Source organism: Lepisosteus platostomus, chromosome 24 (genome assembly GCF_059453375.1).
Source record: "Lepisosteus platostomus isolate fLepPlt1 chromosome 24, fLepPlt1.hap1, whole genome shotgun sequence".
Classification (NCBI taxonomy): Eukaryota; Metazoa; Chordata; class Actinopteri; order Semionotiformes; family Lepisosteidae; genus Lepisosteus; species Lepisosteus platostomus.
In genome coordinates, this window is record NC_142634.1 from 13664155 (window position 1) to 13690821 (window position 26667).

A 26667-nucleotide genomic window follows, 5' to 3' on the forward strand; every position below is an offset into this window, starting at 1 on the left:
CAGGTAGGCCACTCACATCTCTAGCCATTGTCACTGCCTCAGGTGAAAAGATCAGATAAGGGCTACAGTTTATGCAAACACTCTTCTAGGAATTACCTTTTTAAAATGGGGTGTGTTCCCCCAACATGCATGCATGCAACATGGTATTTCATCAGAAAACGTCATCTTGTCTGTTTTGCAGGATTTGGCACCCCATACGCTGATCAGGATGTCAGCACAGAGACACAGAAGGCAAGGACAAACTCGGGACAACATGTCTCTGCTCAGCAGATGAAAACGGTGCATATACCAAAGTCGATGATGAGCGCTCCTTTTCTGCAGGTGGGCATGCCAGGAAACTCAGCACCGTAAACAGCTTTATCTGCGGTTGCTGTGCCAAAACAGATTCTGGAAAAAATATCGTCCCTTTGATTTTCAAGAACCTCGCATGTAGTTGCAAGTATTGAGTATGTAGTACGCTGTATGTAAATATCTGCTTTCCTTGTAGCACCCAGACTTGACAACTGGGCAGAAAAAATACCTGTGCAGCATTGCAAATATCTACAGCACTGACCACATGCGAAAACTAATGAGAAGACAGTATCAGAACACCTTGCATCAGTGCATGAGAACAGGTATATGTCCTACCCGCTATAAATTCATCCATTTTTTCTAAACTCTTTATTAAATACAGGTGGGGGAGCCGGAGTCTTTTCCTGCAAGCAAGAGGTGCAAGGCACGATACACCCTGGACAGCACACGAGTCCATCGCAGGGCACACACACACACAGACAGGCACGCACTCACACCAGGGCCAGTTTTCCCAGAAGCAAATGAACAAGTATGTCTTTGGATTGTGGATGGAAACCCATGCGAGCACAGGGAGAACATAACAAACTCCACACAGACAGCACCCCAGGACCAGAACTGAACCCAGGGCTCTAGCACTGCGAGGCAGCAGTGCTAACTCCTGCTGGACTGTGCTGCTGCTATAAATTCATAAATCAGCTAAATAAGTCAAAACCCAGTACAGTTGTCATCCAGCAGATTAGTATCTACTTTTTAATGCCAGCCCTTTTATTTATTTTTTAATTAGTTTGCTGATTGTGTTGTCTACAGGTTATAATGCCTCAAGGGAAAACCAGAACCCAAGTGTGAAACTACAGCACCAGCAGACACGGATGACGGCAGCAGGCAGTAAAACCGTTCCCGTCTGCCATCACAAGTGCAAGCCCACCAGTGACAGAAACACGGCCACGGCTCGCAGCGAGAGGCTCGTCCTGCCCAGGATAGCAGAAGGTCATCACAGGTCTGACACGGCAGGCTTTTCTCAGGCACTCGGAAATGCGGGGTTGTGCGTGACGTGGACAGATTACTTTAATATGATTTTTATGATTGTACATGGATGTACTTGGATTTATTATTGTTCTTGGATTTCTCACAATTCCTTAATAATTAGGGATGCTGTCCGCAAATGAATGCGCTTCAAATCTCAATTCATGATTGTTGTCTCTGTATCTCAATTCAGGGGAAAGGATTCACTGTCACCTGAGGATAATATTTCAAACACTATGACTACTGTTCACACTGTCGATTAATATTATGTGAGGAAGTCCTTTTAATAAGAAGGACATCTGCTGGTCAACTAGTCGTTGAAAAAAAATAAGGGCAGTACATAATGAAGGCTTATGAGGCACCTGCAGTAGAAGTACAATATGCCAACTTGGTCAGCTCAATTAAGGGCCAGCTCAGGTTTTAAGTAATTTTGTAAAAACTTTTATAGGATTTTATTAAGAAACCAGATTCGCCCAGATACAATGATGTATGAAATGATGAAAAAATGACCAAAATAATCCTAAAAACCTTTATAACAAATACGCCTTTAAAAAATATGTGACCTTTGGACATTTTAATAATGCAGTCAGATGAACAATGTGATGCTTTATTTTATAGGGCGGTATGCAGCACTTCAGCTCCGAATGAAAATCAACCTAGAAAATCCAGGAAAGAATCATGTGCACCACAGAATACTTCTGTAAGAGGTAACGCACAACTTGTGTATAATGGTTTTTCAGAAAAGCTGAACCGACAGCATTGGAAACTAATGTACAGTAATGGCAGTGTGAAAGGAAATGACAGTATTCTGAACAGGCAAGGCTCTTCACATCTTCCTGTAGCTCTTTAACCAAAGCATGGTTCACCTTCCCATTCCAGGTAGCACTTTTAGCTCCTGTAATACGTGGTGCTAAATATTACAATGACTTATTTTCAGATGCTGATACAAAGAAGGAGCTTGGCAAGAAGCGAAGACAGACTGGAGAAGACACACTCAGTGAAAACATAAGCTCACTGTCACTTGAAGAGGAGGAACAAAATCCATCTGCTAATTGATATTACTGTCTGGAGGCAAGAGAGAAAACAGCCCTGGCTCCAAAGGTGGGGGTCAGAAGTCACATGGGGAGATTTCAAGAAATGAGAGAAACTGGAACGGTTACCAGAATCCTCTCTTAATATAGAATAGAATATAGCTATACAATTAACGTGGTTGTGTTACAGAGTGGGGCTCTTTTAATGCCGGTCTACCATACTCTGATTATAGATGCCTTGGGGTAAACGTCTGAATGTGACATGTTTAAATCTGAGGAAAATAAAATTAGCATAGCCTAAATTTTAAAATGGTGATGCACAGTGATAACATTTCATTTTATATAGTGATCCACGTAATATAATCAGGGTGATAGACTACAGTGACATTGGGCACTTGGGGGACCACTAGGGGGCACTAGATCCACTTCCATTTTTGACTTTCCACAGCAGTGCCCCACCATGATGACTGTGGACACTGTGCTGTAGGAGGTGGGGTCCTCTGGGTGAGATGCTAAACCAGTCTTCTGAAAGCTGGTTATTAAAGAACCCCTGGCACTATTCGTAAGAGTAAGGCAGTGAACCCCATTGTCCTGGCTAACTTTCAATCTAGTCTACCTCAAGATTCCTCCTAATTCAACTGGAGGAGCAGTTTCTCCCTTGTCCACCTGACCAGCTGGGTAGTTTGGCCACTGGCACATATTAGCTGCCACAAATCACTGAGGAGGATGCTGCATTTCAGAAGAGGACAGTGTAGGTCCCCTTCTAAATGTAAAAGGTTTATATATCTAAATATAATACCAGTATTCTATTTAAGTATTGTATGTACAGTGTATAAAAAGATAACTAAGATATGTTAAGATATGAAATAAAGTTAACTAAGATATGTGATGTTTAAGTATTTATAATTCAAATAGATTAACAGAAAAAAAAGCTTAGTATATTTGTCTACATATAAAGAAACAAAGAACATCTGAAGTATTAGGTGTTGGTAGGCCAGTTTTATTATTGAATGCTTTAATTGAATCCTCACAATTCAAATAGTTTAACAGAAAAAAACCTTAGTACATTTGTCTACATATAAAGTGAAATGAAGAACATCTGAAGTATTAGGTGGTGGTAGGCCGGTTTTATTATTGAATGCTTTAATTGAATCTTCACGTTGAAACCATAATTAAAAGCAAATGAATCCCAAATGGCAAATCTGTTCTTTCTGAGTGATTCTGAGATGCTTTTTTGTCATTATACCAGAGTTAATCTATTCATCAAATCAATTTCCATTCTGGGGTAATGCTCCTGAGAGCCTAGATTTTAAATTTGTGATTTTCTCCAAGAGGTCATAGCAGATACAATGTTAGGAAATGAATGAAAACAACAAACTGTATTTTCCTTACAGATCACACCACTGAGGTGAGACAATGATAGTCTGAAAACGAAACTAATAATGGCTTTTAAAATATATTTACATGGCAAATTTGTTAAACAAAAATGGGGCACCATGTCTTTATTAATGAAATGGTGTTAATCCTTGTTGCTTATTTATATACATACTCCATTTATTCACGGTAAATTGAAAGACATGTAAATTAAAGACAGTACTGTATACCATGGTTATTTTTGTAAAAAGTTATAGTACAGCAGTGATGTAGCAATGTTCTGAGCTGCAAGATGTTGTTTAATTGCATACTCTTCATAACCTCAGGTGAGTAAGGGTATATTGTCAGAATATACCGTATACATTTTTTGAAGTTAGCCAAACATTTAAGATACAGCTACAGAATTCTACTTATGTGTTTTGCGGGAATTAAGGAATGAAACGAGATGAATCAGCTGAAATCCCCACAGCAGTTGTTTTAGGACTTCTTGTATTCAATCCTTTCCACCTTCACATCATCCCCGATGAGCTGGTAGACGTAGGTTACTACCGTTGAGGCTTGGATGTCCATTAACACAAAGGAAGGGATGATGTTGCTAGGAAAAGAAAGCACAAGAATTGTTTTTTTCCTTCCTGGAAATCACTGCGCATGGCTTCGGTGTGCTTTACAATAGACGATTCAGCATCCAGTGGGAGAGAACACTTTTTAGATCAAATGATCAGTGTACAGACTAGGTTACCAAGTAACCAAAAGACAATATAGAGGCAGATGCAAGCTGGATTCAAAATTTAGCACGGAGATGTGACCGAATCACGGAAAGGGAAATTGTGCATTCTGTTGTGCTAACCAGCCTGTCATAAGGCCTACTTTTATAGTCTCACAATAACGCATTACAAAGGAAATTAAAAGGCAATAAATGAAATTCAATCCAATTGGGAGTTCACCTTTCAATTATTCCTATCTATGAACACAATTTACTACTGTGCAGTCTGCGATATGATGATTACCTACCTCAATGGCCACTAAGAAAGCTTTTTTTTCTCTCTAAAATATCCTTATTGCATCCAAAACTGTGAAAATTCTACTCATTGTAGAGATAGGTCTTCCAGGAGTTGTTCAAAGATGTAAAACTGAACACGGTAACCTTAAAAGTCTACAGCTGTTTCCAAGCGATAAGTTGCAGGCAGTGGTCTGCCAGCCAGTATACAGTATGTTAAGCACTAGATATAGGAGACTTTCCTCACCTTTCCAGAGCATTGTAAGCCCCAGTGGCTGATCCAGGATTGATGTAGAATTTGTTCTCATTTTCAAATGCCTCAAACTTGTGTGTGTGTCCCGAGATGAGAATGTCCACATCCAGCTGTCTCTGCAGCAAGGCCAGACTGGCCATATCACCCCAGGGGATGACTTGGTGTCCATGAATCAGGCCGATTTTGAACTGTCCGACTGTCACCACTTTCTGCTCGGGATAGTTTAGGTTCTGCAATGTCAGTTGAAAACCCATTCGTCACAAACTCCTGTCTCAAAGGCTGAAACATAACATTCTAACTGAAATTAATCTCTAAAAGAATCAGTTTCACGAGAGGTTTGCTTTTATAGCTCGCAGAAGATTGCACCACAGAAAAATAAACATTTTTTTCCTGTAAATGTGTGCTCCTACTTTTGCTTTTCCTGCAGCTTTGTACAAACAGTTAAATGCTAGTCCTTTAGTGATCCCTAAATAGGATACCCAACTAAAAGGCAATAAATCTAAGCTAATCTAATAAATGTAAAGTTCTGTGCAATTATTTGTCTTGGTCTAGAATGAAAAGACTACATAAGTACATTGGTACAAGTGTGGTATAATGTAGTCAACATGTTACTTGAGCTACAACATGTGTGAATTGACCTGACAGAACTTTGCTAGCCTTTCATCTGTTCATCCACAGGACAGGGCTGTGCTGACCACATGCATGTGACTGGTGAATGCATCACGACAAACCTCGTCAAAGTCTCCCCTGACAATGTGCACATCCCCAGCCAGTGTCTTCAGATAGTCGTAGCTCTCCTTGGTGCACAAGTTGCCAGTACAGAGGATGTGCTGGATCTTTCCAGGAACCAGCAGCTTCTTGAACTTGGCTGGCAGAGTGTTGCAACGATGGGGGATGTGGAGGTCTCCTAGCACCAGTACCAACTGAGCAGGAAGAGGCAAGGGCGGAGACATGAGCAAGCACACCAGAGGGGCTGCAAGCTTCACAAATATGGGGGACTGGGAGGTCCCCAGCAAGTCGCACAACAAAATCACGGGTTCGGCTTTAAAGGTGGGAGTCCTATATCCTCCTTGCATTATCTACAAAATTAATATTTTTTCATATGAAAGTTCCATTTTCCCTGACTCATCGGCTACCTTTATTTGATATTCGTAGGACAGAACTTTGATGTTTATATTATGCACAAAGAGGCAAAAAACAAAATAAACTGTTTACTGAACTAAGAATTTTGTGGAGCTGTTTCTTGAAGGAAGCCAGGATACCTGCTTCAACTATAAGACTGCCGAGAGGTTATTTTCAGACTCCCATGCCCCTCTGTATAAATCTGAGCCTCATGTTCTCAGTTTTTAAATCACTTAATCTTGGTTTCCAGGCCATGCTTTCAAGACTGCAAACCGTACTGAAAATCTTAATAATACTGACATTTTAAAAACACAAACAGAATTGCAAGAAAGTAAGAAATTTACTGAATGAAAAAATATGAAAAGGCACTTGGGACTGGCACTTAACACCCATACGACAAAGTGAATATCAAAAAGCATTTCAGCAATAATGTAAAATACTAAATATATATCTTTCTGCATAAAATTTAGCCCTGGACAGTGACTTCTGTCTGCCATTATTGTTAGTATATTAGATAACTGGTGCTGTACTAAAGCCATGTGATAAATTAGCAGTGTTAAGCTGCGTATAAATATGTAACAGGGTCATAAATTGTTAACTTAAAACCACCCTTTGCCTGTGGCATATTTAAATTGAATTTGCAAATAATACAGTATATCATTAGTTTTAAACTAGGTATTAGTACAAAACCTACAAAATGAAGAAGGTATTAAATTCTTAAACACTTGCAGGTAGATGGATAAGATTCTCATCAAATAGCTGCTGGATCGACTTAAAGTTTTAATTACAGCATGACTAAATGAGCCAGCACAAGGCAATGGAATTAGAAGCTTCTTACTATATTCCGGATAAAGCTGCACTGACAGATGTATGAGTTTAAACAAAGATTGCTTTCCTGCTTCAGCAAATACAATTTGTACAGGAACCTTAATCCTGACACGGATCAAACTGCTGTGCAATGGGAGCATTTTTCCAGTGCACCAAATACCGTTGCTTAATTGAAGGCAAATAAGAAAAGTCTCAGCTGAGACAACCTTACCTGCTGAGTAGCATACATGTTTTTGTGCATTAGAAATGCAACAGGAAACCATTAGATGTACACACCACCAGAAGGACCTTTAAGATCAGGACTGCAGTCTGAAATGCATGATTGTTCTGGCAGCAGGTGTATAAGTGCAGCTGTTACTAAGAGCCATCCCACTAGTCTGCAAGCGAAGCTCGTACAAGCAGTGGAAGTCAGAAGGGTTGAAGATGGGACACTTACTCTGTGACCAGCCTGAACACAATGAAGAGGTTGATTGCAGACAGGGAGGGGGTAGGGATGAGGAACAGGATGAGACATGATCAAAGTTTAACAAAACAAAAAGAAAAAGAGAAATGAGATTTGAAAGAAAAAATTATGGAATTAAAAGTAAACAAAAAGACTGATGAAGGGTATTAGGTGATCATGAATTTAACAGCTTGCAATGGTTAGTACTTGTTACTTTTCAATGTGAGTGAAGAATGGACTTCTTAAAATACTGCTTTGCAGGCCTTACATACAAACTTTTAATACAGATTTACGCCGAAAATAAATAACAGATTGAAATAAATTATCCAAATGAGCGTCAGTAAACTTAACTTTCAGCTCTCTACGGTTTTCCATTGATATATGATGTCCGTCCGTGATGTTCCCCAAATATATATTTTTTAAAAGCTAAAGCTACAGTTTTCACAGCAACAGTCAATCAATAAGTACAACACAATTCGTACATTTTAATTAGAATAATGGAAAATTGATTTTCGACTTGCTATCAAAGCATTCCATGTTTTTCCACTGGTCAGACAAAAACGTTAAAAGCTTCCGGAGAATCAAAGGGTAAATGGCCTGGGAAGCAGCATTAGTAGCCTTGACTTTAGAGTGACAAGTTTTGTTTAAAATTATTAATAAAGAAACTCCTTACCTACATTTGTAGTACAAAAATCACAAAGAAATGAGCGAATGCAAATTTCGTCAGAATGTTACCGAGTCTACAGACGTCCTGTCACATGATAAAAAGGGTCTGGACTGTGTCATTTCAAGATTAGTTGTCAGTCACTGTAATTTTACAGAAGGGTTAAAGACCTTCAGCAAGCAACGGGATTCAATGTGAGATTAATGTTGCTTTGCACCCAAAGCCCCTTTTTTCCGCGTTCAGTTCCACTTACATTTAAAAAAAAGACCATACTCGTGATAGTTAACTACAACGTGCAAATGTGTGATAGTAGTCCTTGTGCTTGTGCATGACTGCAATGTGCTCAGCGAGAAACAAAACGTTTACATCAGAATGGGCTCAATGACAAAACTGAAGCTTCGTGCCAGGGGTACAATGGCAAAAGATCCCAACTAAAATAAATCGAAATCGGCGAGGAATGGACGTGGGATGAGTAAATGCAAAGATCCCGTGCAGTCCCCAGTAACAACAGCACTTTTTGACAATCCTGTCCCTGTTTCCCGTACCGTCATGTGATCGTCCACCACCTAGAGACCCATTAATTTAAGGGGGAGGCCGGAAAGACTGTGCCTTTTTCGCCACCGCGCCCCAGCTCGCCAGGCCCGCATCATGCCATATTAAAGGTCCTCCGTGTTCTGACAACTACCACTCCCTCCATTAAAAAGCGACCAGTAGAGGAATTTTGAGGGAATGCTTCACTCTTACCATCTTTTCCGCAGTATCCGCCACAGCTCAGGAAGAGATTTCTCCGCACCGTAGTTATCCCAGTGACGGCCAGCCAGCAGCCAATCACCGTCGAGCTGAGGGAGACTCAGTATGGAAAGCTAGCGCGGACACACCTACTTGACAAATAGCGTTTTCTAAATGACTTGTATTTTGTCACAACAACTGTACAATATACCATAGGAAAGGGGTCATGGCAGAAAGGAAGCACTAAGATAAGGGACATCAACAGGAATAACAGAATAAATAAAAAAACGAAGAGTCAGGATGTTCTGTATAATTAATATTCTTGCTTTACACAACAGTAAAAGTGAACCCCACAAAAGCAAAGGAACCCGAATTGTAATAAGGGGGAAACGCGGACATCTCTAGATGGAATATGTTTACAAAAGTGGCACAATCGTTTGTCCGAACAGTGGGCGAATCTGCAAATTGCATTTCGTTAACCCCAAAAGAAAAACCCACCAAAACGACAGGCGACAGCATGTCAAACGTCTCATTAGTTTTTCTTATAGTTTCCGTCCTAAAAGACGATTTCTCTTACAAAAGGTGCTGCGAGGGGTAAGCAAAATATCATGCTTGTCCCCGAAATATACCACCATATAAAGATTATGGATGTTTTGTTTTTGATATTTCAAAACTTCTCATGAATACATCCCGTTCCTGATACTGGGGTGATCCAGTGGCTATCCGGGGGACTACAGGAGACAACCGGCCCGCCATCAGAGTCGGACTCCTAACGCCCGGCTACCTCACCGCGGTTTAATTATCTGTTTATATTCCTCACGAGTTCCTTATGTTACTTTGAGGTATTGTACTATTATATAGATAAATATAGACTAAACCACAGGTAAACTCCCGATATAGTAACCATCACGTCACGATCTTTCCAGAAACACACACGGGACTCTCGACGCAGTAAATTTGCCGAGCTTTGACACTGAAAGTTAAACCCTTTTTTTCAAACCCATTACGGTACCCTAGAGACATAATGAAGTGTGTAATAGCAGGAGGCAACGTGAAAGGTAATTATGAAGGAGTTCTGTCATACTTGAGAAATTACGGTTATTCAGTTATCATTTGGCTGTGATTGTACAGTAGCTTGCGGTAGATTGGGCTAATTGGGCCTGATTAAGTCATTCATTCAGGTAAAAGTAAATATAAAAAGCTATAATTATTTCGCAAAATAACCTATAATTAATCAATCTGTCGTTATGTCTCCCTGACATCTTTTCTTCATGGGTGTATATACTGTATAACCCCGTGCTTTTCTGTTGGCAGTCTTTGGGAAAACAATTCATGCCCTTGCCCGGATTGGTGAGGAACTGTGGCTGGACCCGTTGGAAAAAGGAGTAAGTAGTGCTGTCACAGTGACCCGAGTCTGGACCATTCCCCAGAATTAAAAAAAATACTATTGAGTGTTTCCGGCCTCTGGTCTTGTAGCTCATCTTTCAGAGAAAGCTCACCGGTCACCTCTGCAGCGCCAGAGATGGTTTTGTCCAAATCTACCGAATTGCAGACGTGTGTAGTGTGGGTTATCAGCCATGTGTATCATTAGGGCTTTTTGACAGCTAATACTGAAACTCAGTGTTGTGTTCTTGGGCTCACAGGGATACCTCTGTTATATAGTATATATGATATATATTTCACGTTTCCTACTTGCAATCAGTTCTCCTAAAATGTGTAGCAGATTTAAGGTGCCTTTAAATGGCCACATACATTGTAAACCACTTTAGTGGAACTAATTCATTTTGAAAGTTGAACTGTAAATCTGACTTCAACATTATTACCTTATAGTTATAATTTAACATTATAATTAATTCAGCACTGTGTTTAATGCTCATTTGTTTATCGTTTACCTACTGTAAAAATGAGACCTGCTCTTCAATGCACAGGTGGTCTGTACTCTGAGTTAAATCAGAAAAGTACTGATACAGTAGGTTCTAGAAGGGAACTTTAAGGAACCATTGCCTGTATTTTGATCTATATTCGTTAACCTGATTCCTCATATTTGTCAAAAGTTCTCAAATCTATTGGAAACAGCAGGCCCATTTTACGCTAGAATTCAATTTTTTTTTTAATGAATCCATTTTATTCAACATTGAATGCATTTGTCCCGACGTGAACAAAGTGCGTTTCAGTGTGGAGGTTTCTGTATTCAATATGGAGCGCCCCTGCCTTCAGCTCTGTCTTCCTTCTCTTCCCTGCAGCTGGCGGTGAGGTCAGTGAATTCCTCCCACTCCGCGTACGGCTGTTTCCTGTTTTCCCCTCTCTTCTTCCAGCACTACAGCCGCGGAGCGCAGACTCTGTCGGCCGCAAAAGATGAGAAGCCATTTCTGAAGTGCAAACTGAGCACAAAGGTACAGACAGCACACAGAACCTTCGCAAGCCCCGCAGACAGAGGGCAGGTTGCAAACGAAAGCAGGCCATTGATCCCGTCTGGCTAATCGAGTTTCTAATACGTGAGCACTAAAAGGATCTTTAATCCAGCCGACCCCTGCAGGTAGACGGGGTATCTTCTGCCACAGTGGCTGGACCGCTTCTTCCACTGACTCAGTCACGGGGTTGATCTTGATAGATCTTGTCTTCCTTCAAATGCAGTTGGAAAAAATGTATAAATATGACGTCCAGGCAGACTCCTGTAAAGCTGTGGGATGATATTACTGAGTCTTCAGTAGACCATGGATCACTTGTTGTCCATAATGCACGTGGGCAGTAAAAATAGACTGAAAATAAAAGTAAATGAAAGGGTCAATTAAAAGTTTCCAGGGTTTAAATGCCAAGGCTGTTAGGCAGGACTGAGAGCCACAGAGCTGCAGACTACACATCATTTTAAATGATGGGGAGTTGTGAATGAATATTATTATCATCATAAGAAATGTGTGCCTTTTGTTAAAAATATCATTGCAGATACAAAGCAGATGAAAATAAGTCTTTACCAGCACAGAGATAGGGATGCTGGGAAAGCGAGTGGAGAGTTCAAAACCTAAAAACATGAAATCTGTCTTTGAGGTCCCCTTGCAAAAGACAGGAAGACATTACGACACATACTGTATAGGTGAAGCCAGTTTCAGCAGAGAGCCACAGGTGATGGTGCTGCTCTGAAAGAGGAGGTCCTGCTCTCAGAGTGGGCTCAGGCTGCCACAGCATGATGTCATGATGTCTTGGTCGTTGTTGAATAAAAAAGTTTAAAAAGAAAAAGAAAATTGACAAGATGTGTACAAAAAGGCTTGTTTGATCTCCAGGTTAACAGTCAGTGAATCTGAACAGATCAGGTTCAGTCTGAACATGGACAGTTGGTGACCAGGCAGCTCTGAATTGTTAAATAAATAGTAGATATATGATGGGCTGCAGCAGGGGTCAGGAGGGCTAGGAGAAAGACTGATTCACTAATTATTCTTGCACTGGGCTCTTCTTTGTGCAGGCATGCAAACGTGTTTTTTAGAAAATCTGGAAGAAGTGGGAAAAATATTTTGTTTGCAACACAGCAAACATTGTTTTCAAACATTTTGTAAACATTTATAAGTCTTTACAGTGGGGCTTGAAGTGTGAAACGCAGAACTCAAATATTCAGTAACACAAACACTATGATTTTCTTTTGGTGTAAGACTTATATACAACACTTTTTTTTAAAACAAGCTACAATGCTTGTGTAGGTGATATTGTTTTAACTTAACTGCAAAATAAATAGCTGGTTTTATGCACCGTTTCATACAAAAACATAAAGCATTCAGTCATCTACTCAGTCTGACTTCAGTCACTCATCTCTTTAAAATATATTTTCAGTCTCATATCACAGGGAATCTCTGTTAGATTGCTATAATTGCATTGAGTTGCTATTGTATACAGTATATCCTACTGACCCTACTTTTCAAAGGTATACACGATGTTCTCCTTTCATAATTTTGAATTATAAAAGGGTCATACTGATAATATTCCCATTATTGTATTGCCAATTCATCTATATAAAACATTACAAAATTTGATATCAAGAAAAGGACTTCATAATTAACATTTATCAGACTTCTTTAGTAGATATCCTTAGTACATAAAGATGTACATCAGCACCCATTGACACATCTAGTATGTGTGAGACTGCAGACTGTCCAGTGCAGTGCTATGTCTTGTGAAGGCCAGCTGGTTTTCTTTCATTTCAGACAGTACTGCCTATCTTCCGGTGCTTGGCCACCATCGAAAGAAATGTGGAGAGGTGCAACATTTCCATTAACTGTCCTGGCACCCGAGTGATGTTCCAGTTTTTCTGCAAGCATGGTAGGTGGAGTTTGTAAACAGAAGAGAAAGTCAGAATAGAATCTCTGATGTGAGTTCCTATTTCCCACAAAAACTATGGGTTCTACCAAATAGCAATGTGGATTCAAGACTTTTTATATAAACTATAAAATAAACTTTATAGGGGCCAAAATCCCTAAAAACATCCTAGATGTTTTTATTTTATTTTATTTTATTTTATTTTAAGATACAAACATTAGGGGGCAGTGTGTCCTTTGCTGTAATTGTATTTACATCACACAGTTTCATTTGTTGTGGTGTTTTCTCTGTTGGCCTTATATTAAACAAAATAAAAACAGTGTAGATAGGGAAGAACAAATGCCTATTACTTGGGAAGAAACACATTTATTTTTGGATATCCCCACCCCTTAAGATTATAAGTTTTTTTTTTTGTAATCCCAGATTTTGAATTTCTGATTATTAATCTTTTTGGGAACATGTATGTTAATTAAAACATGTCCTGTCAAACCATTTGCCATTTCTTGTCACATTGAAGACTCCTCATCCTGAGCTCCTTGCATCCCAGAGCAGCGTTCTGTTCATAGTGATGCTCTCACAGGCTCCCAGCAAACCACAGGGGGTACTGTTAGCTGTCTAGCATCTAGCATACCAGAGATGACGACAAGCTCAACACTGCAGATACCCCATCATCCATTAGGCTATAGGGCGGCACAGTGGTGCATTAGTTTGCATTGCTGCCTTGCAGCACTGGGACCCTGGGTTCAGTTCTAGACATGGGATGCTGTTCTTCCTGTGTTCATGGTGGTTTCCTCCAGGTGGTCCAGTTTCCTCCCACTGTCCAAAGACACTTAGGCTATTCCAGTCAAAGCTGACTGCTGGGCCACACTGTTCTCAGAATAGAGCCATTTGCAACCTGAGCCCATTTAAGGTTTACTATACTATTAACATACATTTGGAAAGTCCCATCTGGCTGCTATGCAGTTTACCATTTGCAGACTCAATAACTTTGCATGCTTATGAATTGTGTTGCAGGTATTACCAAAACTTACAATCTGGGTTACCAGGAGTGCGAGTCTCTTCAGGCTGTGTTTCCCACGCATCTCTGTCCGAATGTGCTGAAGGCACAGTCCAGGTACAAATTAAACACCTGTCTTCCGTCTGCACAGGGAGAAGCAAGGGCTAAATCAAGTCTTTATACGGAGTGTGTATGCACAATATTTTTATAGAGCCATCATTTAAGATTTACATAATTAAATGTAAATAAAAAATAAATATTTACAGAAATTCTCAGATGTACAGATGGGTGAAGGCAGGCAACCCAATTTTGCAAATAACAACTTCTTAATAGGCTCCTCCGTATTTTAAGCTCTAAGTATTTGAAGGGTGGTTATACAGTATTTGAATATCACTTTTAATTGACAGCTTCCATCCCTCAGTGAGTTTCAGAATAAAATGTGAAACAAAAGCTGTGTGTAAACAGACACAAATGACAGTGTTACCAGTTCACCGAGTTACAGCTACATAAAAAGCTGACCCAAGCCTCTGTCCTTACTGATTTCATTAGACTTCTGGGTGGCATTGTGACGCATTTTCCAGTTTCTCAAGAAGAAATTACTTTGACGGTGACTGCCGAGAAGGTGAACGTCAAAAATTACTATGAAGAGGAGATGGGTGAGAATCTCCCTGAATCTTCTTTTCAAACCAGGAAATTCAGTAGAGCTTTTGATCACGGGCTTGTCTGTGCTTCACTCTTAAGTTATGGTCTTGATAGTGTCTCATCCATATCACTTTAAGACACCGTATGAATAAGGAAAACCATTTAAATTGCTAAAAGAAAGAAAGGACAGTGTAATACATGTCTATAATACGAAGTATTATCCAATTTTTAAAACTCCTGATTTTCATATTGTGTATTCTAGACAAGTTTAAAAGCATCGTTTTCTTTGAGTGATATAAAAGTTTGAAAGATCTGTGTAGGAGTCTTTCTTTAGCTGTACAGACTAGTGTCGGGTGTTTTCTTTGGGCTGCAGACAGACTCAAGGTGATGCACACCGAAGTGTCTCTTCACCCAGATGAGTTTGACTACTTCCAGGTCAGCATGGACTCAGAAATAACCTTTTGCCTGAAGGAGCTGAGGGTGAGACGATATTTTGGCATGGCTGCCAGCTGTCAAGTCAAATGATTTGCACGGTGGTGTGGGGTTTTTACTGGGGTTTATTCGTGGAACTAGACCTGAGTGTTCAGTACAAGCTGTGTCCTATCATGTAGCAAACGGCCTCAAGCCCAACAAGAAGCTGTATTAAAGAGCTGTGGGGCTGAACTTTTTGTTAACCCCTCATTTCTGGGAATGTTGAAATCTCAGCTGTGAAAGGATGGTCTGAATGTTCCCATGGTGTAATTAACAAGTTAGTAGGTAAGGACAGAAGGCCGCATACAATTGGGCCCATCTTGCTCATGTGGCAGCTAAGCAACTGAGTCAAACTTAAATTCCATCCATCTGCTTCTTGAAGACTTTGTGTTTTAAACACCTGGATGGGATGGGTCATTTCCACCCTTCTAAATGCCTTCCGTTTCAGTTTCCGTTTGCGATCCTGTGTCCTGGTTTTGCTTTTTTAAGATTTATTTTGATTTCTTATTTCTAATCGAGTACAAAAACATGTCAAACGTACACGAAGAATATTAAGTCAACTGTATAAAACATACTGTGCAAATCACACAATGACAACAAACAAGCTAGAACAGATAAGGTCTACAATAACATAAAGGAAAAACAACTCCTCTGTGAGTGTTATTGTTTCTAGACTGCAGAGATTTAGATCCATTAACCAGTCCATATGTGTACTGGAGTCATTCTTTTTTTTCTAATTTGATATTTTTTGTGGTATGGTAGCCAGAACTGACCACAATCTTCCACCCAAGGTCTTTGCAGAAGCACTGCGAAGCCTGACACAAAACTTCTCTTAATTTTAGTCCCGTTAATTCCAAACTTTTTGCTAAGTGAGTTTTTATCTAAACAGATTCTTATTTCAAATTAACGTTAGGGTGTTATTTGGGCCAAGTGGCTCCACCAAAATGATGGACGAGTGGCACAAGGCCTAGGCCTTGTGGTACTGACACTTTAGTCATCCTGGAAGAAGCAATGAATCATGGGCCGAGCAGCCAGAGAGAAACTGGAAAATCCACATGGGTAGGGAGAAAGCAGAAAAAATAATTGGGGATTCTATATTTTATAGCTGTTATCTTTTTATATTATTCTGTTTTTTAAAGTTAAAAAACTTTGTTACTCAGATCTTAATTCTTAATGACTTCCAGTTAAACAGTTTGCATCAGTTTGCATGACCTGACAATACAGAGTGTACTAGGACAGCACGTTCATTCCACAGAATAGGTGTTATGTAGACTGGAAAAAGCTCACTTTGCACAACCCATAGATTAAAATGACTGGAGTGGGAGGCAGCTAAGATACTGTCAGGCAAGCTGCCTTTATATAACTCAGCTGTCAGAGTGAGTTACAGGGCCTGTAAAGGGCTACACACTGCCAATACTTTTAAGTCTGAAGAGTAGCCATGGCACATTGCACAAGGCTGGGCTCTTCGTGTGCACTCACCATACCATGACACCATGCAAGGCCAATCAACGGCTTTCTGAGCTCAGGCCCAGGAAACGAGAACAGAACAGATCAGAGCAGGCTCATGAAGGAATCGAAGGAATGAATTAGAATGAATTTTCTTTTTGTGTCAATGCCAGCTCTTAATGATATTCTCTGAGACTTACATCAACACTGTGTAATTCTTTGCTAATAGCACCCAGATGCTTCTCTTTTGTGCCACTCCATGTAACAGCATAATCCAGTCTTTAGAATTTAAATTGACACTGATACGTTTATCCACAGTAACCTACAGAGGTTTATATTACAAATTGTCTTACATATACTTTTGTTTCCTCTTTATATCCCCAGGCATGCTGGACCAGTCTGGGTACACTACTTTACTGACATGTACTTACCTATGAACCCAGCACTCTCCAGTTTGAACTCTTGAGCTCTTACCACTACTCCACACTATTATTATGATCAACTTTCAGTAGGCTAAAGCACAATATTTGTTTTCCAAATAGATCCATCTCTACCAAAACCAAGCTGTTCCGGAATAGTTTTAAACCATATTAATCTTACTAATAAGCTCTGAAGTATTTAAAGGAGCGAACTACAATATTTTCATATTTTCTGCAAGACCGTATTTCCTAAAGTGATTTTTTTGGGGGAACCAAAGCCTCGATACTCCGAAATTAACTTGGATTTTGGAGAGCAAATGTATCCTGTTGGTCTTTCTCTCTTTCTGCCCCTTCCCTGTGCTGTAATAATGACATGTCTCTGTTTTTCTAGGGCTTGCTGGCATTTGCAGAGTCCCATGCCTTATCCGTGTCCATCCACTTTGGAACATCGGGAAAGTAGGGCACTGCATAGTCTTCTTGAGTTATAGCTATGAAGGAAGTAGAAAAACATAAGTGCACTTCCACCACCACACAGTGGGCTATACTGTCAGACCTCCACTAGTGTGTCCTGGGTGTGCCAGCTTTGCGGTAGAGCCTGTTTCTGCCTTATCAGTTCCCAGTGTGGGCACAGGCTGGCAGCGTGTCACTCTGAAGGACCTTGCCGAGTCTTGTGTGCTTTGTACAAGTCACTGAGTCTGCATATGAGGCCGTGTCTAAAGTCAGAGATAGTGAATACAGAGACAGTGTAGAATTTCACAGGAATTAGAACAGCCCTTCAAAAGGGTTTTACAGTAATCAGTCCTTAAGGAATGCAGATTTTGCACTGCGTTCCAGAGCTTTCTGAGCTATTGCATTGGCCAGCTATGCCTGGGATTCCCAATGTGTGGGGCAAAGTTGGTGCCACCAGTCCATTGCCGGGCTAATTCAAGTGTATTTATTTTTTATTGAGAATGAACAACAATGCACGTATGAAATATGAAACAAATTCCTGAATATGGCAATCCTCCGCCCAATTTAGTGATGGCAAGAGCTTGCATTGCTTCAGTAAACCAGGGCAGAACCTTTCTTAATTTGTCTTCATTGCCGGGACAGCACCTCCCCAAACTGTTCACCTCGCCCTCCGATTCCCTTACTGCTGCAGCGGTGTCAGCCTAGTGGCGGACTCAACTCTCATTTCTACTGAGGCTCGCTCCAGCTCGAATGAGCCTGGAACTTCACCAGACTTGACGTCATGACAAAAGCACCCACAGCTGCTCCATACGGAAGGAGTGTTGGTGACCTGTGTGTCTTTCCTTCCTTGCAGACCCGTGGCCTTCAGAATTGAGGACATGGTGCTGGAGGCGACCGTGGTGCTGGCAACTCTGACCGATGCCAGGAGCAGAACTGGCTCCCAGAGCACTGGAGTCCACAGTCAGGCTGAAGGCTTGTACAGGTACAGCTTGCTCGATCTCTATTAGTACAGTGATCAGCTGTTTCTAACCCATCAGAGCCAACTGTAGGGTACTTCTTCTGGTTTTCCTGGATCAAACATTGGCTGAATTTAGTCCTTTTTTCCTGATCTCTAGCCACCAATGGAAAATGTCTAAATTAATGGATGACGGTGTAGGGGGGGAGATCATGTGTATACTAAGTTTCAGCTTATTGGTATGATTTTGCAGATTTGGTCTTGCAAATGCCTCAACTGTGTAACAGACATTTTAAGAGAGATTTAAAATATTTGCACATAATAAATATTCTACATTAAAAAGTTGAAAACACAAATACACTGAATATTGCTCCTTAAAAAACCTTTTAAAGTTTATTGATAAATAATAAAGAGAGGACTGGTTTTGGTAGAGCAGACCACATGCAAACCATATAGAATATATGTACATATTAAACACACAAACCAAATAACAAAAATATCCAAATAGAACTGTATTATGACTGCTTATTGTGAAACCTCACAGTGAATGAAAAGAAAATGTGTTTTATAGAGCAGGGCAGCAAAAAAAGTGTGTTCTCGAAAAATTAGAAATCAAAATTCCAGGTGCCAAGGCAAGCTTTGGTCAGCTCCTCAAAATACCTTGCATAACATCAAATACTCTGATGCTCTTCAACTTGTGGCAGACAGTACTGGTCTGAATAAAGCCATGTGGATTATGAGATAATATAATCACTGATTGTTAAGACTTGCACAGTCATTATTGTTCACAATGATTCCCTTCCTTTTCTAAATACTATGGACCTGAGGCTTCTCTTCCTCTCCATTGTTGTATAACAAGATATAAACAATATAAACAAAAGGGCAGACATACAGAAATAATAGCTTCAGTATAGTACAGGTGTGGAGTCTGGCTGTGTGACAGCAGGCTGTGTCATTTAACAGAAGGATAAGTAATTGCAGCCATGCAGTCTTGGAATTAGGCCAGCTACAGCACAGGGCTCTGGGGTGGTTCCAGAGAGGAGGAGTATCTTACACATATACACACATTTGGACTGGCACTCTCTCAGACACTGAATCTCACATGTCCCGTCAGAGTCGCACACAGAGACTGCCACACAAAAAACCCCAAACTTCCAGGCAGCTGCATAAATGTGAGGAGACAAAACGCTTACAAGTGACAGGAGACCATGGGCACATCATACTGCTTTGGCTTCAAGCAGAGAATTGATTGCAATCGTCAAGTCATTTTCTGAAAGATTACAGGCTGTCATTGGGATAGCTCTGTTTCGAACACCCTGCAACTCTTCTTGTGAAGAGGGGCTTCCTGTTATCAAATGTTAATGCACTTTCTCTCTGTTTCCCTTTGCAACCTTGTGTCCTAGTTCCTAAACACGATTTGTAAATACATAAAAAAACAAAATCAGATTAGTAACAAAACACATTTTGATTTGGAAAATATTTGCCTCCCATGCCACCATTCAGAAATTATTAGTCATTATTTTGTTTAGCCCTGCTTTTGTACAAAAGACAATATAGATTATCTTTTACCTTTTTAAAAATTCTTTATGCTGTGTTCCTCATGGCAAAAATACAGCCCTGAAACACACAGATGGAACACTCTGAGTTGTTTGTCCAGACAAGTGGTACACGATAAGGCAGCATTCCTTGTATCGGGCACAGCCCAGAAGATTCTATCCTTGTTTAAAACAAAACAATGAAAAGCCAGGGGTTATCAGACCTCTGGTTAAACGAGCGTGCATCTCTTTCCACAGAGCCTCGCAGAGCAATTACAGCCTGTGCCCGCGTGCATAATTGCACAAAATGTTCTTCCAGGTTTCCTTTTCATAAAGTTGCTCAGATCTAATTTCAGCTTAGAAAATACAAAAGGAATCTGAATGACTCAGTTACTCAGTAACGCAAAAAAATTCAGTTCGACTTTGCTTCCTAACCTTTGCGATTACACTCCAGCTGCCAGGAAAAAGACAAAAGTCGGAATGAAACGCCGGGTAATCCCAAGCAGTCTTTCCTGCAGCGTTGTGGCCAGAATGAAAGTTCAGTAAGGCAGCAAGCTGAATCAGAATCCCACTGTAATGATCAGCTTACAGTGAGAGGCGCCGCCACCATGTAGGCCATGTGTGCCCGGGCCCTTACTGATCTCATTGCTTTACAGCTGTTGTGACCCCCCTGCTGCAGAGGGGCAGGGCGGCTGGGTGGGCACCACCGCTGGCCAGGGCCTGGTGGCGGTGGACACAAGCGCGCCGGCCCCTGCTCCGCCGGGGAACGAGCCCGAGCTGGTCCCCTCGAGCCAGGGCAGCCCCGTCCCGACCGGGAGGGTGTGGCCGAGAGACCTGGCCGGCCGCGGAGAAGGTGCCCCAGAGATACAGGAGGATTCGGCCGCCGCCAAGGTGAGAATCTGCCACCTGCTCGGCCTTCCATTCTGCTGCTGCCACGTAGTTTCTGGCCGCGGGAAGGTCCATGTTGAATCCGGGGGGATCCAGGGGGACAATGTGTCCTTGGAGTAGGAGAGAAAAACAGCTGGCACTGATGGGACGCGCCTGAAAGCCGTGGTTGGCTGGGAAGCCCCCCACATACACAGAAATGCACTTTATACATAGTGATGTATTGCATTGCACAATTAAATATGTCCTGCATATATTTAATCATCCACTCATTTTCTAACTGCGTCTCCCGCTTCAGGGTTATGGAGGATCCAGAGTCTACTCCTGCCAGCGACAGGTGCAAGGCAGGATCCCCCCTGGACGAAACGCCAGTCCATCACAGGGCAGGCAGGCACAAACACAGACACACACATTCAGACCAGGGCCAAGTCAGTTAACATACAGGTGTGTTTCTGGACTGGGGGGAGGAAACCGGAGCGCCTGGCGAAAGCCCTCGTGAACACGGGGGGGATATACAAACCCCGCACAGACAGCACCCCAGGAATTGAATTGAACCCAGGGCCCCCGTGGTGTGAGGCAGCAGTGCTAACCCGCTTCGACACCACGCTGCCCCTATTTACTCATTGAAATTCCCAATGCGACACGAGCCTCGTCAAAAATAGTTTTGTTCCGTTGTATGAAAAACAACAACCAAGGGGTTGTAAATTTCAAAGATTGGAAGGGAGCAGTAATAACCGTGCAGGACAGGAGAGGGAACAGACTGCACCAGTTGCAGAGGCCTGTCGTGCTCCTCACACAGGGTGTGGGACGGCTTGGAGACCTTAGAGTTAACTGCCAGGCCCAGTCCTATGGGTTTGCCTTCAGAAGCAGTTTTCCCTCCTCGCTCATATTCCAGGGCTCGTATCGTGGTTAATATTTGTGTGTTGCCGTCACATAGTCTTCAGTAGAAGTGAAGAAGCCAGGATTCGCAAATCAAATTATTTTGTGTTTTTTCAGCTGTATTTTTGGTTGTAGAGGATACAGGATTTATTCCCCAAATTTAAGGCATAACAAAATTCTGTAAATGGAAGGTCAATATAAAATATATACTGTAGAAGTCAAAGAATATATAGAGTTTGCTAAACTTCTCCTTCTGGATATATTCCGAGTAGTATATCTATAGACTGGAGATGATTTAATATTGATTGTTTTATTTTCAAGTTGTCATAAGGCACACACATTTAGAAAACGGAATGTCCCTTCACTCCAAGATCAATTTTTATATGCGCGTCGAGGAGAAAATTGTAATTTGTTCTTCTGTCGGCTTCAGTACTAAGATAGATAAAACCGGCGATCTAATGAATAATAAGCACTGTGATGAAAATGACTTGTTTCAGTGTCACTCTCTATTTAAATTTGCATTAAATATGAGACGTCTGCTCACTGGCAGGCCGGTTTAGGGTTGCATTGACACTGAAGTTTGAGTTTTTATGCAAATGCAAAAGAGTTGATTGAAGTGTCTTGAGAGACACCCACACATTGTGTCTTTGTAGCTGAAAGGAAACATACAGTAAAATACCCATGAGCATAAATCCACACCGCAGACAACTCTCTTCTCTGACGTCTCCAAGCACCTGGCCTGCCCACGTCCCAGACATGTTACACTGATGCCGTGACTCAGATCAGTGAGACCGATGTGCCGATGCAGAGTGTAGAGGGGGAGATGAGTGTTACCAGAGGTACCAGAGACAGCGGATCAGATCTACCACACACTTCACACATACAGTATGAACCTTAGCTACCTCATAATTGCCCTCTCTGATGTTTACAACTACTTGTCAAGAGTGGCAGCTTCCTGAGGCAAGTCAAGAAGCGCTCGTGTCAGCTGCCTTCTCAGTCGAAGAGCACCAGGTGGAGTGTGAACCAGTGTCCCCGAGAGCACCTGCCTTCCTGTTTGCCTCAGCTGGAGTCTATTTTAACATGACTAGTGTCCTCCGTGAGTTAATTGCCTCTTCCTTTCTGCGCCCTTTTGTCTCGCTGATTGTTCAGAGCTGTAAACAGCTGGGTGCCTGGGGAAAAATTAGGAATGAGTCACAGAGCAGGGAAAAACGGTAGGACAGCAACAACTCGAGACGGCATCTTCTCCGATAACGTCACCTTCCAAACCTGTGCTGACTACCTCCAGCACCAGTAATGAGCACTTTTGCATGTTAGTTCATTTCACAGGCAGATAGGAACTTTAAAAAAGAAGCCTGGCCACAAGAGCAGGAGTGAGACAGCAGACTGGGCTACTCAATATTCTGGATATTATTAAACATCAATACAAGACAAAGCCAGAAGAGAAGTTCCTGCAACACAGCACCTGCAACAAGGTTTTCAGGAGTGCATCTCCAGCACTTTCCTGGCACCAAACAGTTTCATTCAGGTGTTTTTGTGAAGGGAGCCTTCCCATATTTTTTCAGTCACAGAGCTTCAGCATATCAAAATGAGCACACAAATCCCCCAACCCTCCAGAACGTGCTGCAGAAAAGGCAGGGTTTTATAAACGAAATCTTTACCAATTTAATCTCCTGTTGCCAAATATTCCTTGATACTCCTTGTTAATCCTTAATCTCAAATGAGTCATCAGAATACTCACCGTAATCTAGTTTTATTTTTTTAGAACATCTGCATATTTTAGCCTACAGGTTTTTGTAAACTTGCTGTTGGACATAATCCTGTGAGATACACATAAAGCAGCACTGTGTGATCTAAGGCTGTGATTAAGCGTTTAGCCAGGAACACAGTGTACAGTATCTTACATCATGATCTTGAATGGTATTCTTTGCAGTGCAGTTCTGTTTTCAATTTCTCACTTTCCTCCATCCTGGAATTTCTGCCCAAGGTCTTTTGGCATGTTGAAGGTGTTACAGGTACACTTTCTGCTTTGGGAGGTGATACGTGTTTAGATAGGGTATGGATTACAGCACTAATCTAGCATTGTGCTCGTTCTGTATCTCTGTCCCTTCCCCACAGCCTCAGTGCACTTCACTATCTGTTGGGGTTCGGTTTTCTTTCCTTTGCCTTCTTTTATATATTTCTCGAGGTGTTTTGACTTGTATTCTATTTTAGACTCCAGAATTCTATGTGCAGATACAAACTATTCCTAAATGTGACTATTAAATATTTGGATAGTAGCTCTCAGTTTTAAATTTTTTTTTTCCTGAAGATCAAAGGATAAAAACAGTGCTTAGGAACCAAAGCTTAATGTTGGTTTAATTGACCTTGAAATCGAACATTTCTCAAGGTAGCTGATGCAGGTTTTCTTAGATTATCAGTGAGTGCTGGCTAGGCTGTGCTGTTTAAACCTCAGTCCCAGTGTGACAGAACTGAACTGTAGCTGCCAATTACCCACGTGCTGTAATAGATAACATCTCTTGCTGACCTCTGACCCTATTTTCCCCACTCATTCTGTTCTGCACTTTTGGACTTCTGTTGAGGGCATATAGTAATATTGACTTAGTGTTTCCCACAGATAATTTTCAAGGATGAAAAATAAAAACAGGGAAAATGTCTCAAAGCAAAAAACAGGTCCTCTCCCTTTTTTCTTAACAGCTTTCAGAAAGAAAAAACTGCTTGTCACCACACTGATAATAGATTTTAACCTTTATCTTCTGCAGTTTTTCCATATTTCCTTGTTGCTTACCTTAATAAAGTCATAATAATGCAAGGTAATAAGAGTTCATATGTATAAGTTGATTTAAATTCCAAAAATATTAAGAATGAAAAAAATCTTGCACAATTTTTTGTGCATCTTTTCTTAAAGTTGCTTTGGTTTTATGGAACCAGTAAAATGTCTCGGAAAACAAGAGGGAAAACTATAAAAAGGGAAACTCTAAATGATGCTAAAAGTACATACATTGTGAATAAAGTGAAAGATAAGATGAAGAAAAGCAGAGTGTGACGTTTCCTGTTTCCCCGTGTTGAGTCTGTGCTTGTTAACGCCGGTGCTGTTTTATGCTGCAGTTCTCCTCCCTGCTCTTCGGGGCGCTGTTGAGTCAACCGAAGGAGACCTCCGCGGCAGAGCCACCTCCTCTGGTGTACGCCAGTGACCACGAGGAATAGCCAGCAGAGGACAAGACCCAGCCCCCTGTCCATCCTGACAGCACGCGCGCCTCAAGCAGTCCACACTGGCTGAGTGACACAGGACTGTACATCTCGCATCTTGTTGATGCATTGGGTTTTTGGTGGGCTGCTGGTACATTACTGGTCAGGCTGGGAAGGGTCTTTCAGATTTAAGTCACAACACTCTTCTTTTTGCTGAAAGCTGTGTCTGCAAATCCAGTTCTGGGCCAGAAGACAAAGGCTGACATTTCTGACAAATTTAAACTATGATGTGCTAGGAAATCTTTTGGAAAACTCTGTGGGTCTCGGCTGGAGTTTTCCGAAACCAGTAGTGCTGGAGATTTTTGTTACTGTTTTTATTGGCTGGCATTATAAAATAGAGCACACTAGTTCCCAGAGAGGCTCAGTTACAGTTACAGTCTTGGGCAGAAATGGCTTTCCTTTTGAAAAGTTCCGCACAAATGGTTCAGTGTTAATGAAACCAAGACTGTGCTTTGTTGTACGAAAGCTGGTAGTTTCCAGGTCAGTGACTTGTAAACATTCTTGGCGGCAAAGCTAAATGTGTAAGAGACACAAGTGATTGCACTAAAATAATCCCCTTGTTAAACATCTTGACAAGAACTATTGGCACAAACACTAGTTGCTATTGACAAACATTGTCTGCAGTGTACTTTTATATATATATATCACTTTCTTGGCCTGGTCCCTCCGGGGATAGAAACAAGCTCTCTATACATAGCTCTGTAATTAAGCACCACACCATTAGGTGAGTATATTGGCAGACATTGTAATTAATTCTTAGACAGAGTCATAATTGCCTGTTTCCAACCAAATCCAGTTTCTAACCTCTGAAGCGATAGTCTAGACCACGATGATTTCTCACTTTTGTGTTAACAACATGGCCAAAATGGCAACCATCTGCAGAAAGGAGCTGTTGCCTGTGAAAACGTCTTCCAATTTTCTCAATTAATAGTGTTGTTTATGTTGTTGTTTCTGTTACTTCTGTTGTACCAACAGCATGCAATTTAAAAAAATAATTTATCAGTTAAAATAAATTTTGAATATGAGCATTATCCGATGACTCTTAAAAATTGTGGCAAATTCATGAAGGTTCAGCTAAATGAATGGTTCAGCCCACCGACAGAAGTGTTTGCTTGAACACAGTACTTTGTGTGTTTCAGAAGACTTACACCCAAGGTAGTTCACAATTGCAAGAGAAATTCTGTAGGTTCTGTCAGTTCAACCCTTGTGTAGAACTTACATAAAGTCTTGAAATCGTCACTAGCATTTTGCGGTTGTCTCTCACTGACCTTTTCCTTCAAGTGTGACGTGTTTCGAGGCTTCATGCTGCTGTAACCTTCAGGTATTTGAAAGGAGAACATTTTAATACCGGCCCCATGTTCTGCATGACTTTTACGCAGAGCTAAAGGCTTAGAATGCAGGCAGTTTTAATACACAGCACTGCATTAAAGTACCCAGCTGTTACTGAAAGATTTCTGGCTGTAGGCACTGCAACCAGGTATTTGTGTTGCCTGGCACATACTGTCAGTAAAATTGAGGAATGTGCAGCAGCTGACCACAAAGGATTGGCTCAAAGTGTTCAAAATAAAAAAAATGTTTAGGGGGCAGAGTGCCTGGACTGGGAGGTCAGACTATGGCTGTGCTTCTGTGTCACTAATGTGCTGAAAGAGTGAGCATGCCCAGCTGCAGATAGCTAGTACTGCACCA

The 26667-nt window shown here is 41.2% G+C and overlaps 2 protein-coding genes across 6 annotated transcripts; one reads left to right on the forward strand and one right to left on the reverse strand.

Moving 5' to 3' along the window:
• Positions 1-3324: 3324 nt before the first annotated feature.
• On the reverse strand, positions 3325-8911 carry vps29 (VPS29 retromer complex component). Of its 5 annotated transcripts, XM_088618741.1 has the most exons (5): positions 8571-8591; positions 7356-7367; positions 5701-5892; positions 4964-5199; positions 3325-4314 (listed from the first exon to the last, which is right to left on the reverse strand). In XM_088618741.1, exons 1-5 carry the CDS (start codon positions 8574-8576, stop codon positions 4197-4199), a joined length of 564 nt encoding a protein of 187 aa, XP_088474867.1. In that variant the 5' UTR covers positions 8577-8591; the 3' UTR covers positions 3325-4196. The 5 variants fall into 5 exon arrangements, with proteins under 5 accessions (XP_088474867.1, XP_088474869.1, XP_088474868.1 ...); XM_088618743.1 differs by lacking the exons at positions 7356-7367; positions 8571-8591 and adding an exon at positions 8770-8911; XM_088618742.1 differs by lacking the exon at positions 7356-7367 and having other exon boundaries at positions 8571-8727.
• A 96-nt stretch (positions 8912-9007) lies between these two features.
• rad9b (RAD9 checkpoint clamp component B) lies at positions 9008-26220 on the forward strand. The gene is made up of 11 exons (XM_088618727.1): positions 9008-9812; positions 10069-10139; positions 10998-11147; positions 12945-13059; positions 14071-14170; positions 14603-14709; positions 15069-15175; positions 17423-17487; positions 18335-18463; positions 20628-20862; positions 24841-26220. The coding sequence occupies exons 1-11, from the start codon at positions 9779-9781 to the stop codon at positions 24937-24939; spliced, it is 1212 nt and encodes a 403-aa protein (XP_088474853.1). The 5' UTR covers positions 9008-9778; the 3' UTR covers positions 24940-26220.
• The last annotated feature ends 447 nt before the right edge of the window (positions 26221-26667 follow it).

Bases quoted from the DNA above. Each gene is read 5' to 3' on its own strand.
- vps29 (XM_088618738.1), bottom strand. From the start codon at position 7,433: ATGTCTCATCCTGTTCCTCATCCCTACCCCCTCCCTGTCTGCAATCAA. The intron at 5,200-5,700 runs GTTTGTCGTGAT...CTGACATTGCAG, and splicing joins TCAGGGGAGACTTTGACGAG to AACCTAAACTATCCCGAGCA. The intron at 4,315-4,963 runs GTGAGGAAAGTC...TTCTTTTCCTAG, and splicing joins GCTTACAATGCTCTGGAAAG to CAACATCATCCCTTCCTTTG.
- rad9b (XM_088618727.1), top strand. From the start codon at position 9,779: ATGAAGTGTGTAATAGCAGGAGGCAACGTGAAAG. The intron at 13,060-14,070 runs GTAGGTGGAGTT...ATTGTGTTGCAG, and splicing joins CCAGTTTTTCTGCAAGCATG to GTATTACCAAAACTTACAAT. The intron at 20,863-24,840 runs GTGAGAATCTGC...TTTATGCTGCAG, and splicing joins AGGATTCGGCCGCCGCCAAG to TTCTCCTCCCTGCTCTTCGG.